The 19,196-nt window shown below is 31.4% G+C and overlaps 1 protein-coding gene across 4 annotated transcripts in view; it reads right to left on the bottom strand.

The window, feature by feature from the left end:
- LOC130446338 (cell adhesion molecule 4-like) overlaps window positions 1-18,545 on the bottom strand; it is a 255,314-nt gene extending 236,769 nt beyond the window's left edge. For 3 of the 4 annotated variants that reach the window (XM_056782532.1, XM_056782535.1, XM_056782533.1), the window contains exons 1-2: window positions 18,371-18,545; window positions 12,679-12,834 (exon numbers count right to left, since the gene is read on the bottom strand). In XM_056782532.1, coding sequence (XP_056638510.1) covers window positions 12,679-12,739 — 61 coding nt within the window. In that variant the 5' untranslated portion in view covers window positions 12,740-12,834; window positions 18,371-18,545. Of the gene's footprint in view, window positions 1-5,876; window positions 5,962-12,678; window positions 12,835-18,370 lie in introns of those variants that run through there. The other variant, XM_056782536.1, reaches the window with a different exon arrangement.
- Between the last annotated feature and the right edge of the window lie 651 nt (window positions 18,546-19,196).

Here is a 19,196-nt window from a genome sequence, read left to right as displayed (position 1 = left end):
TTAACTGAAAATTTGGACATGAAAAAACGTAAGATGGGTTTGCTGACAATGATACAAAGAAGATGTTTCCATCGTGTGTTTGTCAAAGAAGGTAAAGAAGGCAAAGATCGTTCCAAGGTCATGGCGTCGGTTTTTTGGGATGCGTGAGGGATTAGTTTCATTGACTATTTTGAAAAAGGAAAAACCATGAATGACGAGTATAACGCGAGCATTTTGCAACGTTTGAGTGAATAAATCAAGCGAAAAAAGCAACATTCGATTAGGAAGAAAGTGTTGTTACATCAAGACAATGCACCAGCTCACACATCCGTTGTTGTAATGGCCGAAATTAATGATTTAAAGTTTGAATTGCATCCTGTTCACTAGATTTAACACCCACGGATTATTTTCTGCTTCCAAAATTGAAAAAATATAACTGAGATTGAATGAAATTGTGGATAATTACATAATAATAACGATAACTCTTAAATTTTCCAAATTAATATCTTTCAATGAAATTGTGAACCTTCTCTATTTTTTCTAGCGCTATCTGTTAGTGAAATTCAAAAGTTTGAAACAAAACTATTTTATTTTGTTTTTTGTCAAGGATTTTTTGCACACCGTTCTTGTTCGTTAGAAATACGTTTTATACTTGTGTGTAAAACTAGTAAAACTTCAATTTCATTTTCTTCTGTCACAGAAGTTTTCCATGGTTTTCGATCGTTCATTCTCTCAAATTTTGGAATTGATATCTCAAAGGATAAATGAGGCACTTAACTTTTATAACACTGATTAATCACTGCATTGCATCGCATATTGTTCCGTAAAGATCGTTCATCATTCATTTGGTATGAAAACTTTTTGTAATACATTATATATCAAGATATGTAGAAGTATTCCTTTGATTTTGAGCAAATTTGATACATTTGGGTGTATGCTTTGGAGCACTTAGTGCGTCCATATCCAATTTTCCGGCGGCGCTACGTGGTTTCCAGAATGTAATCCACAAGGAGACGAATCAACAACTTTTCGGTTTTCGCTGAGGAAATTCTATTTTCTTGTTCGATAATCTAACAAAAGCAGACCGGCACCGTGGTAGAGATTGCTGTGAAATGTAAATTTTTTGGAATATTCCACCTTCGTGTTTTTGCTTTTAACATAAAACAAACATTTTTAAAATCGCTCCATATATGACGAATGGAGCTTTATTCTGACTTTGAATTTAAGAAAATGGATACGAGCTTATGGTGGATAAAACTCACAATTATTAAATTCAACATGGAGATTCCGTACTATCTGAACTTTTTTAATATATTACTGAAGAGAATTGGGGTTTCAAAACTTGGTTTAACCATCTAAAGATTAAATTACATAAGTTTCTTGACGTGGCGAATGACGGTTTTAAATAAATTGTGAATTCCTTTATTACAGAATATCAATTAGATGAGTTTACTCTTGATAGTTTATATTAGTTCATAGTCATAGTCTTTACAATAAAAGAATTATTTATTATTATTTATCCTTCATCCTAATCTATTATTCAGTAATTTCGTGATATGAAGTAAAACATTTTTTTTTAACAAATAAAAGTTTTTCATCAGTTATATATTCTCTATTTTGCTCAATAACCTTTTGCCATCTTTTTTTCAACTTCATGACTCCGCGCTCATAAAATTTCTAATCTTTATCTGTAAAAAACTGAACCAGGTGCGATTGAAGGTGATTGTCATTTATGAAAGTTCGATCATTCAAAGAATTCTGCAAACTTCGAAATAAATGGTGCCAGATCAGGGCTGTATAGAGGATGTGGCATCACTTCCCAGCCAAGCTCCAATAGTTTCCCACGAGTTGCCAAAGATGTGTAAGACCTTGCATTATCATACCTTTCCGATTTGACAGTTCTGCTCGTTTTTTCTTTGATTGCTTCATCCAGTTTCATTAATTATTAACAGTAAACAGCAGAATTGATCATTTGGTTCCTTGGAAGCAGACTCAAAAAACATAATACCTTTGAAATCCGACAAAAGTGACAGAATGAACTTTTTTGATGTTTTTTCAGCTGTCGATGTGGTTTGTGCGCATATTTACATCAATACATAGACATAAATCTAGTTTTTTGGTTGTTGTGACTCAAAACATCTCGGTAGTAATCCAATCGACCATTTTGTTCGTGAAGATTAAGTTATGTTTGGTTGGTCAATTTGAGTACTGCCGAAATATATCGAGTCTTATCAACCAAAAGATTGAGTTTACTTCAAAATTGTGTATAACTTTTTTATGAACTTCCTTTTTCGCTAGAAATTTTTTTCCTAAAAACAATTTTTTCTCGGCAGTAATTTTCAATTGATTGTTAGGTTAGGTTAGGTTAGGTTAGGTTACAAAATATTTCACTGCAGGAATTGTCAATTGATGGTGTTTGGCGCAAGGTTTTTCATTATGTAATAAGAAGAAGAGGCTCTGTCTAATAAAATTAGTAAGAGTATTGACATGTAAGCCAAATGCTCAATTTATCGGTTTTTTAATCTTAAATAATTAAAAGACTGAATCGTTTCTTACCACATCAGTATTATCTGTTTTTAGGAACGATAGAGTATCAAAATAATAAAGCATTCGTAGTCCTCGGGTTCATTACTTAACAGTAATAAAAACTAATGCAAAACTTTGTCTACTGTTAGAAGTTCCTTCGAATGTTTTTTCAGTAACTGTTAAAAGACCGATTATTCGGTATTCAAATTTCTTTCCAAATTGTTCATAACCACACTAAAATTCACAATAGATTGCACACTACACCTTGGAACCCAGAAAATTGATGGTTAATGAAAAAAAAAACGATACAGCTATATGTATAATCTTAAATAGACAATGATTTGTTGAGTCCAAATCTTCATCTATATTTAACGAATTTCAACAGCAAATTCTGAACTCGCCACTACCAAATCGTTCAACAGCGTGGAGGACGTACCAGGAATTCTTTGAAATGGGCTCTGTTGTCGACGACCCGCGTTCTGAACGAATATTGCGAGTGGTACCTCGGATACAGTCAGGATATCTGCTTGTACTGGAACTATTAAAATCCTCAAGTCTTCATTGAAGAGGAATTTAACCTGCTTGTGCCTGTGGACAGGTATCCATGTCCTCCGTACTTTTTTCTGGAGAATGGAGGATTCATTGAGTGGCCCACACGATCATGTGACTTTACACCATGTGATTTTTTTCTATAGCGCCTTCTGAAGGACCGAGTTGTTGCACGCATCCGACCTCTGAACTGCAATTGAAGAATAAATTTATACTCTTCACAGACAGCTTCCATGCATTGATGAAGATAGGCATCAATTTGAACACTTACAGTAACCCTTTTTGGTATCCCTTTTGTAATTTCTTTTTATAAATTATTATGCCGACTTCTGTATAAGAGACGGAAAACTTGTAGTGACAAGTGAAATCGATTATTGTATATGATCTTATGATATTATAACTGGCAACGTGGCATTTATGTTCCAGCCACGTAAACGATGGCCACTGCAAACCTAATTTATCAGTAACGGTCTTACATTAAACATCGTGACCCTTTTCCTTTTGCTGTGTTAGCGTATCCATTTATTTATCTGCCAACTTCACATTTACAAGAAAATGACCAGGCAAGTTTCCTGAATGGAAAAAGGATATTTGTCAAAATTTCTGACATATTATTATGAAATATTGATATGTACATAAGAAAATTTTTTTCTTCGACCGTAATATGTTTATAGAAACGATTAAATCTACTCAGCGTTGCCATATATACCATTTCAATGTCATAATTGATAATACAAGATATAATACGAGGCTACGTATTTTCTTATCATTTCTACTTTGTTTATAATCAATCATCTATGATGTGGGTCCCCATTATGATCGTGTACCATAAATATTGATGAATACAATAGACCTTGAGTTTAAGTAGCTAAAATTAGGAGTCTTCGCATTAATATTAAACAGAAATTAAAGAGATTTTATTAACCGAAAAAGTGATGACGACTGTGTGAGAACTCACCGTATTTACCAGATCTAACCACCAGCGACTATTTGGTATTTCCTGCTAGTTATTTTGAGAGGAAAGAAGGTAACTGTTATTTGGAAGAATATGGGTCCCCATTAAGATCGTGTACCATGAATCTCAATGAAATTCCGTGATCCAACGGTCTTAAAAAAACCTTAAATTCTATTTTCGATTGGATAAGACTATTTTTTTTACTTCTCAAGTTTACCGAGTGATGCGAATTTCAATATCTAGCTCCATTGTAGTAAAATGAGGCTAAGACGAGCCTTGCTCTGATAGTCTTCAAACGTTTCATCAGATTGGTCTCTTATAGATATACAACTCTCGTTTTTGCTTCCTTTTTTATGTCGTTTACTGTTTCAAATAAATTACCAGATTGTTACCACGAAATCCGTATCTGTGTGAAATGTACCAGCGCTAATGAAACATCGGAATATTAAATTGGTCGACTGTAGTTGTTAAAAGGCTTACGAGGAGTCCCTTAGTTGACAACAAGAACGTTAACCTTATCTAAGGGTGCTTAGACCCTTACTCACTCTATGTGTTAAGATATCAAGTTAAACATTGAGAACGTTTTAAAATTAATTACGCAGCGTTTATGTCAATTGTTATCATACAGAGTGGTCAGATATAATTTATTTCAAAAATGCGAGTCTTGATGCAAAAAATTCGCTAATGCTCAATGGTTAACAGTCCGTTACTTTTACATGGATAACTTGTTCAATCTAAAGATAGCAAAAATAAGTTTTTCAACAAAAGTAAACTCTTTTTTAAACTCGATAAAATTTAAGGTTTTAAAGATTTTTAGATATTTAGATCGTCGTACTTGCCAAGGGAACCGTTCGCCATAAGAGACATTCTGAAGAAAATTATCATAAATTGTAATTATTCATTAAAAATACTTATAGGAGGTATTAAAACACTATCAAACATTTTTAATTGAGCTGTGGAATGACGTGTTATCCAATGCATTTATGCATACAAATCGATGTTTTCATTGGTAAACAGTGGAAATGATGAGTCCACGTGGACTGACGGTTTGTTAGAATGTTCGTAAATCGTCTGAGGCATAAATATATTAGTAGAATTTTCTCATTTTAGATCTCTTTTCTATGAAAATTGGTTCAAAATGAAAGGTAAAAATTTGACGTTTCGTCTTCTTTTAGTCTTTATCAAATTATTATATTGACACTGAAAATTTGCGTACTTATATTGATCAAAAGATCATCTAAATCATGAATAACAAAATAAAATCAAAATAGAAATCTGTTTTAACAAGAAAAAGTAATTTTTCCTTAATTTTTACCCCTAAAAAATATGTAGCAGTCATCGATTTAATAATAAAATAGAAATTTCAATTAAATTTATTAGATTTTTTTTGTTATTTATTGATTTTCGTTCCTGTATATGTAAACATTTTCTAAAAATCTATTTTCCCGTGTATTTGATTCCGTATCAAGAATTTTTGTAATTGAATGTATGTTTTTTTTTATATTCCATGGTTTGTTGATGCAGTTTCATTTTTTGATCGCACTGATGACCTTTTAGTCTATTTTCCAAATACTGAGATGTCTGTCCTACATAGACAGCGTTATAATAATTATTTTTGTTTTTGGGCGTTTTCTGCAAATTTAGATTATTGCTGGGTTGTTCGTAAATCATTGATAGCACTAAATTGAAGAATTTCAGGACGTTTTATAAGTTTTTATAATTAAATATTTACAATTATATCCAAACATCACTGCATGTATTCCTATGAAGGTGTTGAGTCCAATAAATGAGGACAAAAATTGTATATTACCAACAATGTCTTGCTTTTTAAATCGGAAAGTATACCATAGATCAAAATTTTACTCACATAAGAAAAAAATTGAAATGTAAAAAATTTTTTCCGATCGATTAACTTAACTTCATTTTTCCTGGAACACCCCGCACAAATATTTCTTCTATTACTTTTTGTTATTTGACAGTATCAGATATGGTTAATACTAACTGTAGCTAACGACCAATTTTGAAGATTGAATCAATAATATTAACCTCATGGTGTAATATAACATTGTACCAATGAATTTATGTCATCAGTAGACGTCGTGCAACGCGAATTTTCACGCCCGATGTTAACAAGTATTTAACAGTCGCTAAAAGCAATTAACTGCTGCCGTTAGTCAAACTCTACGATTCTACACACTTAACTAATACTAGACCACGTGTTTGTTTTGTATCACACGCTCTCAACTTCTATTTATGTTGATTTACAATTTAATGACTAAATTTAATTCAGACCAGCGATGTCTGGAATAGTTCATAAAAAAAACTTTTGATGGAGGATTTGTGCGAATATCCCAAATTGTATTCGGTATATGTCCAAGAGAAATTCGCCTCAAAGTGAAATTAATAAGATATACAGGGTGAATCATGGAGAGCTTTACATAAGTAGAGCCCCTCAGTGATTATATCATGTGACTATTAAAAACACTTCTTCTTTATCAATTTACTGGGTGATTAGTGGAATTAATCATTAATTGGCATAGAGTTTATACTGATTTTTTAAAACCTTCGACTGATACTAGCTAAAGTGAAAGAAATTTCAGGACCGGATTTGGAGGAATAAATTGAAGAATTTCTATTGGATATTTCACCTCGTATAATATTCTATTTCAAATGCAATAAGTGATTTTCAAACCACATAAGTAACTAATGAAAATGACAGCTTATTTTATTAAAAAAAATTATACAGAGTGAAATATAATATGAATTCGAATTCCTAAATTTATTTCCCAAAGTCCTGAAATTTCTAACTTTATCTACTTTGTTTAATAATCAATCATCTATGATGTGGGTCCCCATTAAGATCGTGCACCATAAATCTTGATGAATACAATAAACCTTGAGTTTAAGTAGCTAAATTCATGATTCTTCGCATTAATATAAGACAGAAATTTGGTAATCCGAGAATAGAAAGAGATTTATTGACCGAAAAAGTGATGGGGACTATGTGTGCAATCACCCTATTTACCAGATCTAACCACCGCCGACTTTTTGGTATTTCCTAGCCTTGAAATTTTACTTTCAAGAGATACTTTGAGGTTATTTTGAGGAAAAGAAGACAACTGTCATTTGAAAGGGTGTGGGTCTCCATTAAGATCGTGTATCATAAATATTTATGAATACAATAAACCTTGAGCTTAAGTAGCTTAATTCATGATTCTCTGCATTAATATAAGACAGAAATTTGGTAATCCCAGAGAAGAAAGAGATATATTGACCGAAAAAGTGATGGCGACTATGTGAGCACTCACCGTATTTATCAGATCTAACCACCAGCAACTTTTTGGTATTTCCTAACCTTCAAGTTTCACTCTCAAGAGATTTTTCGAGGTTATTTTGAGGAGAAAGAAGGCAACTGTCATTTGAAAGAAAGTGGGTCCCCATTAAGATCGTGTACCATAAATCTTGATGAATATAATAAATCTTGAATCTTGAATAAGAAAGTTTTATCGGTCGTTTCTTTTTAGAAATCACATTTGCTTATTACATGGCTTAAACAAAATGAGTTTGGTTTACCAGATCTGGCCCCCAGCGATTTTTTTTTGTATTTCCTAACCTTAAAATTTCACTTCCAAGAGATACTGTCATCAGCTTAAGACTTTATCCCATATTGGAACGAAAAGTGTATTAATTTGAAATTGATTATTTGGAAACTAGTAAACTAAAATACTTAAATTTTATGCTTCAATTTAGTATTGGCCCGTGTTATAAATTTAGTTTCTAAAGACTCTAATTCGTGTCAAATGTCAAAAGTCAAAAGTCACTCTTCCCTTGTTATATAGATGAAAGTATACCCTAAATAAATTGCGATTATAATAAATGAAAGTTATACAAAATTTTAAGATTAATATAATTTATCAATTGAATATTTTATACTGTTATATAGATTATGTCAGATGGTTTTCCATCGAAATATGGATAAAAGAAGATGAGAGATTTATTGGAAACGTTTCAAAGAAAAATCGAAAAATCGGCTTAGAAACTAATATACTGTAAAAATTCATGTTTCAACAGAAATTTTCTTTTGAATGATTCGATATTATTGAATTAAATGGACTGTATTAACCGGATCTTTTTTTATCAATCATTTGATTCATTTTTCAATAATCCATGAAAATAATTCATTGGAAAGTTGATCGAATAAAAAATAGCGAAGGAAATTCGATCTAATAAAGACATTGATGGTCTTATTTGCAGAAAACGAAAAAATCGAATCCAAAATTTGGAATTATACAACCAAACAATCAGAAAATATAGTGGAGCTACAACAAAACAAATACGACGATCTTAAGCACATAAACAAAGATACATGACATCAAAATAAGAAATAGACAAATGGAAATCTACAAATATCTCAGTTAAATGATAAACTAGACAAAGCTAAAACAGGAAACGCGGGAAAACTATTCAGTGCGAGAAAAACATATTTTCTATGAAAGAATGAAATTTATGAGGAAATATACAAAAGTAGTTACGAGTATGGTTCTAGAAGTACCTGGCCTGACATAAAGATGGCGATAGCTGCTTAAAAATTTGCCCAAATGAGCTGACAACTCTAGAAATGTTGTATAAACAACAAAAAGCGGTACTAGAACAAAAAACAGCGCCGTGTAGTTGTTTCCATCAAGAGCAATATTTCGATACAGTTATATCTGGTATCATCCTCGTATATCCATACTAACATACGATTTCGAAGCATGGGAAATGAATAAAAGACACAGGAAAGAGACACAAACAATGAAAATAATATTCCTCAGGAAAATTGAGAACAAAACCTGATTTTAACCCATCAAAAACGAAGCATATAGACCAATATAAAATGTAAAATGTCTAGGAAGCGATAGAAAATAATAAGAAGCTAAAACAATAAAAGCGGAAAAAAGAAGATTTTGAAGAGCGAAATTAACAAAGCAATGGAGAACTGTAGGAGAGAACCACAAACATAAGACAAAATGAAATAAAAAGAATTTTGGAAGAGAGACTCGATAAAAAAAGAAACTTAACATCACGTCTCACAGAAAGGGTTAAAGAAACAACGTGAGGAAGATTTAAACAAAAAAAGAGTTTAATCCCACTATCATTCATATATAATGGATGGAATACCAAAAAACCTAACCTAACCTAACCCAACCTAACCTAACCAAAAAATGTAACGCTACAACGACAAACAAACATAGGATACCTCAATGAACATCGTAATCACAGAAAGATGGAAACACTAACTAAAATTTTGATACAAGAAAAACTGCAAATGAAAGATCCAAAATAATTGTAATAAACGAGAAAAATGATAACACTGACAGCAAAAGAAGAATAAGTCTAAACTTTTGAGTACAAAACAGTAAAAACAGGTAACTTAGAAGCAGGATTACCAACATATTGGACATTTGCCAAGGATGAAACAAGATAAATTAACAAAATATGGAAAGCAAGAGCTATAAAACGAAGGAGAAGAGAAAGACCATGATAAAAATGCAACGAACAAATATCAGATATTAACAAAAACAACAGACAATAAATCAAATGATGATACTAGCACAGAACAAGAAAATATAAACGAAATGGGTAAATGGATAATAAATACGAAAGAAAAAATGAAAAGAAGAAAAATAAAAACATCGTAAAAGTTCTTAGTACAAAATTTTCCTTAATAGATGTGACAATTTCTGTTTTAATAGGCCTCATGTACTGATTTTTTGGTAGACTTGTTTCAAAGAAACAGGATAATTGGAACTGTCGTTGTAGTAATTTGAGCTAGTAACAATCGCTTACCATTTATTACTACTCAAGAATTCGAGGAAACGTATCTAGCAATATCGATTTCAACTACCAGTTTATTAAAATTATTTCTGCGTAAATTAGAAGGTTAAGAAATTCTTCACTACTTTATCTTCAACAATTATAACGATCTATCGATGTCTTAGCAATCTATATAACAAACTGTTACATCAAATTGTTGATTAAATGACAGCAAACTAATTGGTACGACTGTATTTTTATATGAACTTCGGTTATCTATATTTGAAGGAAGCTACGGGAAAGATCCGTCCCTATACATAATCCCCCGTGGGAAATGTCCCTCCCTTCATTTTACGTGACCACAATAACTACGCTTCCCTTCAATTTCTGTGGAATCTTGAGCTGAACGGCTCAGGTGGATTCGGTACGGTGCTAGACCGAATTTGTGATGGATGTTTCTCAAGCCTCTTCCGCCGTCAACCTACTTACGACCTTATTATTTTCTATGGGATTAAATTTTGAAAGTATATTCAAATACCAGGCGTTTTAGGGAAATTCCAAATACTATATTATTATGTATTTCCAAAAAGCTACTCAATCATATCTATTTAATACCGAAAAAAATCAAATCCAAAAAGACTGGTCACAACAATCAATTATTTAACAATATCTGCATACTACTATCACGTTTAAAATATATACAGAGTGTTATTGAGATGGGTCTTTCCTATAACAGAATTTCCTCAACTCACCCCTTTAAGAGATATACCCTTAAGGCCGCTTTACATAATGCAATACACCGTGCAATGCAATACACCATCCAATGCAATGATAAAACCGTGCAATATATCTTGATAAAACCATGCAATATATCTTGATAAAACCCTGCAATATATCTTGTTAAAACCGTGCAATATATCTTGATAAAACCATGATATATATCTGCAATATATATATTTATAAAATAGTGCAATATATCTTGATGAAACCGTACAATATATCTTGATAAAAAGCATGCGTAGATGAAATTCTGAGCTGAATGTTTAGTGCAAGATCTTGCCCTTGCAACATCATCGGTTTGGTGTCATTGCCATTGCGTGCAAGCGGCAATTCCAGGGAGAAATCTAGTAACAACCAATCAATCTATCAGTGATCCACTGACCAATCTTTCACTTCGTTACCGGTCACAAAATATCGAAGACAAGATTTAGATGCATATCCCAACCGTTAGATTGGTCGAGGAAGACCCCAGCATTGACTCCCGTCATCTCCAGATTTAAATCCTTGTGATTCCTGTTTATGGGGTTACCGTACAGCAATCCGTGACACGAGATCAGTCCTTGGTATTTGCTTGATTCACTTATTGAATTTTTGTCAGTATCAGTCACGATACAATCGTGTCAGTCGAGAATCCTCATGAGATTATGAACCGTTTTCAAAATGTTTTGTCAGTATACGTATGATTTGGTATTATGAAAAATAACTTAATCGGGTCGCATTTTCTTCCTGACCCATTATTTCTTGCGTCAGTTTTTTCTAAAATGATCTCCCAGAACTATTTGAAGACCTAAATATCAGACAAAACATGTGGTTCGTGCACGACGGTGCTACAGTACGCTATAGTCGGATTGCTATAGACAAGATTTAGATGCAACATATCCCAACCGTTCGATTGGTTTATGAAGGAGCCAGCATTGACTTCCTTCATCTCCGGATTTAAATCCTTGTGACTTATGCTTATGGGGTTTCCGTGCACAGTGCTTTGAGGACGAAAATTACAAAATTTCAAATTTCTATTTTCACTGAAATTTAAAAGAAAAATTAAAATTTTAGTCACCACTTTTTAAGAGTGATATTTCTGAAAAGGGTGTGTTAAAAGAATTTGTGTGTGTGTTTTGGGAAGGCTCATAAGCTTCTATTTAGGTTTTTCTTTCGTGATAGAGGGCACTGAATATGCAGCATTGAGTATTTGAAAATTTAGAATTAAAAGAGCAAAATTTTTCAAAATTTTCCTGATCAAGGTTTCCATTGCCCCTCGCAGTTCAAACAATTGATACAAAAAATTATTTATGGGTACAACCCTGTGGTTTTCGCCCCTAATTGTATAGTTTATGTAATTACCAAGCGGTATGACAAAACGTGAATGAAAGATAAGTTAAAAGAAATGGCTTTATCAAAATTATTGAAGTTCAAACATTTACATTATGTAGTTAATACCCCTAGTCAATTCTCTGAACTTTTGACTAAAATCTCTTTAAAAAATAGTGATTTTTCGCAAATTATACAATATAGTATTCTTAGATTGATCCCAAGTTGTTTTCTTTTAGTCTCTCTGAGGAACTCTCCTACTGTATATAAAAGATATAATAGTGGACTCAAAACACTATCTTGAGGAATACCTGCATTGATTACAGGAATGGTTGAATATTTATTTTGGTACTTAATATTGAAATACCGATCTACAAGGTAGAATTTGATAATGAAGGTGTAATTTGGAGAAAGGAATTTTCTCATGTAGTAGTCCTGAATTATCTAATATAAAGTGCCACGTAATTGGTAGAATTTACTTTTTAAATTGTATATTTTCAAATACCTCCTCTAGTCGTAAACCTAAAAGACTCTAAGAAATCGTTTTTGTGGTGATTTAATAAACTTTCGTTCTATAATATCATTTTTTTCTCAAAGTTGAAAAAAAATATTTTTCTATTTAGACCCAAATACTTTCCGCTAATCAATAACCAATTTTTTTTCCAAAATACATTTTATCAAGGCTACTTTTTAAGTTGTTAAAGTATTTTTTACAAAATCTGACTTTTTTTCAGTTCTAAACGTTGTAAAATATGGTATAGATCTAGTTAATGATTTTGACTTACCTGTGGATGCAAACAAGCAAATAAGGGCAACTTTAGTAAAAATCCCGTCAAACGGAATCATTTCCTCGTGTTTTTTTCACTTTTCCACTATTATATAGTTTATATCACTTTTTAAACCGAATCCAATATAGTCCATAGCGAAAAAACAGACTGGATCTGAAACAGAAAATTTTATATTAATTTTAATCATACTTATTTCAAAGTTATCAAATCCAAATATGTAATTTCGTAATATTCAAACAAACAACCCTTCCGCAACCTCCAACGTTCATTTAATTAATTAAGTTTTGTCAAAGGTTGAAAATAAATGGTAATTATTGGAGTATTTGTCTCCCTTCGACATTACGTGTGACTGGAATCACAATATACCCCAAATTAAATGAAACCTCTTACCCAAATTCTCAAATTTCCAACATTGATTATACCTATACATAATATCATTTTCCGGTGGTGAATTGGACGACACTCAAAATTATTTAATAAATGAAAATTGCAATTTACAAAATCTCGTTAAAAACGATCTCTACCGTATAACTATCAATATTAAAATTTCCCAAACTTCTAAACTCAATTTTTAATATTCTGAAATTTACGTAATTTTTCATTATCTTGAAGAGACAGATTCAACTAGAGCCGTTTCCGTCTTTAAAATACTCTATTAACACTAGGTTATGTTCATTGTTTCTGGTTCTTCTTTTTTCAAGATACAAAATGATTAATTATACCAAGCGCATCCCAAAATACTCATTCCGAATCATATCTAGACGTCTTTTACATCTTTCCACGCTTTTGATTCGGTTTATCGCGTGTAGTTCACTCGGCCACAAATAATAAAATTATGTTTCGTCTAATAACTGCAAATACTGCTCAGAATATTGAGATCCCGTGTACTCAATTTCAATAGAGCTTTCGCATACCTTTCCTTTGGGTTTGAGCTTCATTTCATGATCATCATCTCTTGGGAATTCAAACTGCCTCCTGCCTTCCTTGTCCTATTTGTTCAACAATTCAATACTTTTGAGGTCGGATCTAATCATTATTTTCAGTAAATTCTCTCTAATACTTTTCCAGGAACTCTTGGGATCATTTTCTTGCTGGAAGGTAGATTTTCCACTTACCAGCGATGTCCAGAACATACTACATTTTCCTCCAATATTTTTGATAACATTCTTTTCACCAGGTCTGCAGTCGCTCTTCCTCCAAAACATCCCCAAACTATCACCCAACCACCTCCGTGTTTTACAGACTACAGATTAGACCCAAAAACCTCAACCTCTAACCTCATAACATTCTTTTCCACTCTTCATGTTCTTTTGTTCCTTCCACTGTAAGATTCATTGAACTGGATCCTTGATTCGTCGATCCAAGCAAAAACTTTTGACTGGTATGTATACATGTTTTAATTATAATATACTATTGAAAAAATGTATGGAAGTTATCAAATTAAACCGTCGAATCTAGGATTAACTTGATTAGTCCTTAGAAGAATACAATCTATGATAAATTTGTAATAACCTGGTACGTATCTATTTCAATATAAAATTAACCTCATTGATCGAGCTTACGACTCATTGTTATCATAAAAACTTGACTGAAATACATTATTTGTATTAAATTGAAATGGATACAGCAAAAGCCGATGATGGTAATTTGATAAACATTAAAGACTCGAGTTATGTTTGGAAAATTTGTTTGAGCAATGATTGATGATCATGACTTATAAGCAAATAACTATTTTGAAATTACCACAGAAAAAAAAAGACAGAGACAAATCGTAGGTGTTGGAAATTTTCTGTAAATTACAGACAGCATGTTTGTCTTCGAAACCCAACTTTCTTCACTTGTTATAAAAATAGCGAAAATGTTCTCAATTTGATACTAAGTACACTATTTACACTACCACTTACAACATCCCACTAACACTCACAATTACACAGTCTGATGTTTCGTCTTCAGAGATCGAGTTTACCTTCAGTGTCTGAAGATGATAAAAGTGCTTCAAATAATTCCAGTTCTTCTCAATTTATAAAATTATATAATATATAAAATTGTACAAGCGAAGATAATTTCAGTAAAATTAAATACAAATTTGTTTTTTGGTCTTTGTTTTTGTTTGCTGCAATACAGTGCATATTTATTAGTAAACAGTAAAATCATACTGAGAATTAACTTGTTAACACCGTAGCTATGAAAATTTCCTGGAAAATTCAAAAATTTTTACTCACCAAGCTTTTCCTCTGTGAAACAATAGTCAAAATTACTAGCATCACATTCTATGAGTTTATTTTCAACTGGATTTCAATTTTTTTAAGTGACATTTGTCAAATTCTTGGTACTAATGTTTCGATATTCTTCCATCATCATTTCCACAACGGAGGAATTTGTGGATTAGGGGTGTTATTAGTTCTTGTTTGTCGTTTTTTTTTTGGGAAAACCCTGTTTCCTAACCTCAAATTTTCATTTGTTGGGATACAAATATTTCATCAAACTAGGGCTTTATAGCATAAGTCAATGTAAAGAAAAGAAAGAAAATGAAAACGAAAAAAACATGTCTCTTTTCTTTATTTAATCAGAAACTTTCCGAACAATCTACGTATATAGGTAATATCTTTCAACTGTCATTAAGAATGTCATTTTTATGACAGTTATAAATATGAAATAGCAAATTTTCGAACAACTCATGTATATAGGTAATTTCATTCAACTGTCATCAAGAATGTAATTTTTATCACAGTTATAGATATGAAATAGTCAAATTTCCGAACAACTCACGTACACAGGTAATATCTTTCAACAGTCATTTATAATGTTATTTTTATGACAGCTATGAATATTAAATCGGAAAATATTCGAACAATCCACGTATACAGGTAATATCTTCCAACTGTCATTAGGAATGTCATTAACAGTTATAAATATGGAATAGTTAAATTTCCGAACAACACTCGTATACAGGTAATATCTTTCAACAGTCATTAATAATGTCATTTTTATGACAGTTATGGATATTAAATCGGAAAATATCCGAACAATACACGTATACAGGTAACATCTTTCAACTGTCATTAGGAATGTCATTTTATAACAGTTATAAATATGGAATAGTTAAATTTCCGAACAACACTCGTATACAGGTAATATCTTTCAACAGTCATTAATAATGTCATTTTTATGACAGTTATGGATATTAAATCGGAAAATATCCGAACAATACACCTATACAGGTAACATCTTTCAACTGTCATTAGGAATGTCATTAACAGTTATAAATATGGAATAGTTAAATTTCCGAACAACACTCGTATACAGGTAATATCTTTCAACAGTCATTAATAATGTCATTTTTATGACAGTTATCGATATTAAATCGAAAAATATCCGAACAATACACCTATACGGGTAACATCTTTCAACTGTCATTAGGAATGTCATTTTATAACAGTTATAAATATGGAATAGTCAAATTTCCGAACAACACTCGTATACAGGTAATATCTTTCAACAGTCATTAATAATGTCATTTTTATGACAGTTATGGATATTAAATTGGAAAATATCCGAACAATACACGTATACAGGTAACATCTTTCAACTGTCATTAGGAATGTCATTTTATGACAGTTATAAATATGGAATAGTTAAATTTCCGAACAACACTCGTATACAGGTAATATCTTTCAACAGTCAATAATAATGTCATTTTTATGACAGTTATGGATATTAAATTGGAAAATATCCGAACAATACACGTATACAGGTAACATCTTTCAACTGTCATTAGGAATGTCATTTTATAACAGTTATAAATATGGAATAGTCAAATTTCCGAACAACACTCGTATACAGGTAATATCTTTCAACAGTCATTAATAATGTCATTTTTATGACAGTTATGGATATTAAATTGGAAAATATCCGAACAATACACGTATACAGGTAACATCTTTCAACTGTCATTAGGAATGTCATTTTATAACAGTTATAAATATGGAATACTTAAATTTCCGAACAACACTCGTATACAGGTAATATCTTTCAACAGTCATTAATAATGTCATTTTTATGACAGTTATGGATATTAAATCGGACAATATCCGAACAATACACGTATACAGGTAACATCTTTCAACTGTCATTAGGAATGTCATTTTATAACAGTTATAAATATGGAATAGTTAAATTTCCGAACAACACTCGTATACAGGTAATATCTTTCAACAGTCATTAATAATGTCATTTTTATGACAGTTATGGATATTAAATCGGAAAATATCCGAACAATACACCTATACAGGTAACATCTTTCAACTGTCATTAGGAATGTCATTAACAGTTATAAATATGGAATAGTTAAATTTCCGAACAACACTCGTATACAGGTAATATCTTTCAACAGTCATTAATAATGTCATTTTTATGACAGTTATCGATATTAAATCGAAAAATATCCGAACAATACACCTATACGGGTAACATCTTTCAACTGTCATTAGGAATGTCATTTTATAACAGTTATAAATATGGAATAGTCAAATTTCCGAACAACACTCGTATACAGGTAATATCTTTCAACAGTCATTAATAATGTCATTTTTATGACAGTTATGGATATTAAATTGGAAAATATCCGAACAATACACGTATACAGGTAACATCTTTCAACTGTCATTAGGAATGTCATTTTATGACAGTTATAAATATGGAATAGTTAAATTTCCGAACAACACTCGTATACAGGTAATATCTTTCAACAGTCAATAATAATGTCATTTTTATGACAGTTATGGATATTAAATTGGAAAATATCCGAACAATACACGTATACAGGTAACATCTTTCAACTGTCATTAGGAATGTCATTTTATAACAGTTATAAATATGGAATAGTCAAATTTCCGAACAACACTCGTATACAGGTAATATCTTTCAACAGTCATTAATAATGTCATTTTTATGACAGTTATGGATATTAAATTGGAAAATATCCGAACAATACACGTATTCAGGTAACATCTTTCAACTGTCATTAGGAATGTCATTTTATAACAGTTATAAATATGGAATACTTAAATTTCCGAACAACACTCGTATACAGGTAATATCTTTCAACAGTCATTAATAATGTCATTTTTATGACAGTTATGGATATTAAATCGGACAATATCCGAACAATACACGTATACAGGTAACATCTTTCAACTGTCATTAGTAATGTCATTTTATAACAGTTATAAATATGGAATAGTTAAATTTCCGAACAACACTCGTATACAGGTAATATCTTTCAACAGTCATTAATAATGTCATTTTTATGACAGTTATCGATATTAAATCGGAAAATATCCGAACAATACACCTATACGGGTAACATCTTTCAACTGTCATTAGGAATGTCATTTTATAACAGTTATAAATATGGAATAGTCAAATTTCCGAACAACACTCGTATACAGGTAATATCTTTCAACAGTCATTAATAATGTCATTTTTATGACAGTTATGGATATTAAATCGGAAAATATCCGAACAATACACGTATACAGGTAATATCTTTCAACAGTCATTAAGAATGTCATTTTTATGACAGTTATAGATATTAAATCGTCAAGTTTCCGAACAACCCACGTATACAGGTAATATATTTTAACTGTTACTAATCATTTTATATTTATGACAGTTATATGAAACTTACTTAAAAATTTTCCTTTTAAACGAATACACACTATATAATAATACCATAAAAGCCACCCACAAAACTTTTCTACCACTACACGTCACGTAAAAGAACCGCGAGCTCGAAAATTGAAAAGCCTATAATTCGAATACGTAAACGGCGTCGAAGAGCAATTGGAAACTGAATCCGGGAGCGCCGTTTTGCGCCGATTTTCATACAGACTTGCGCACTTTCTTTCCCGTTTTGTAGCATTTTTTTGACTTCGGGAAAAAAGTCCCAAAATTTCTTCACTGCGTCAGTAAAATGAATCGTTTTTTAATTTGATAGTTTCGTTTAAAAATAGCTTTTAACTGGTTTCCGATTCGAGTTCTCGTCTTGGTTTTTTTCTTATCGAAAACAGTGCCTCGCTAAGTTTGGGACAAGATAAAAATTTCAGTGTTCTCACGCAATTTTCTTTTTATAAACAAATCAAAATAAAGCGAAAATGAAGAATAAAAGTTATATATACTTTGCATCGTTTTGCTGTATGTGCACTATATAGGTTGACCCACGATATAGAGCAAATGCGTATAGGGGTTTCTATACCAGGCTGCATCCATGAGGATTTGAAAATAAGGCACAAAATTTCGAGCTCTTTATATAAAATAATGTTAGAAAGTTAAATATTCAATTAAAAGTGAAAATAATAATATACAAATATTTAATTGAAAATTTGAAAAAACTTGTCTACTTGATGTTCACGAGGTTATCGTTGGCGGCAACGTGGCGTGTGCTGTTATAATACAGTTTTTATTTATTAGTTACTTATAAATAAAAATGTTTCTCGGAAAAATGAAAGTGTACA

Source organism: Diorhabda sublineata, chromosome 7, assembly GCF_026230105.1.
Source record: "Diorhabda sublineata isolate icDioSubl1.1 chromosome 7, icDioSubl1.1, whole genome shotgun sequence".
NCBI lineage: Eukaryota > Metazoa > Arthropoda > Insecta > Coleoptera > Chrysomelidae > Diorhabda > Diorhabda sublineata.
The sequence above is the reverse complement of the archived record's forward strand: the minus strand, read 5'-3'. Positions and strand labels throughout refer to the sequence as shown.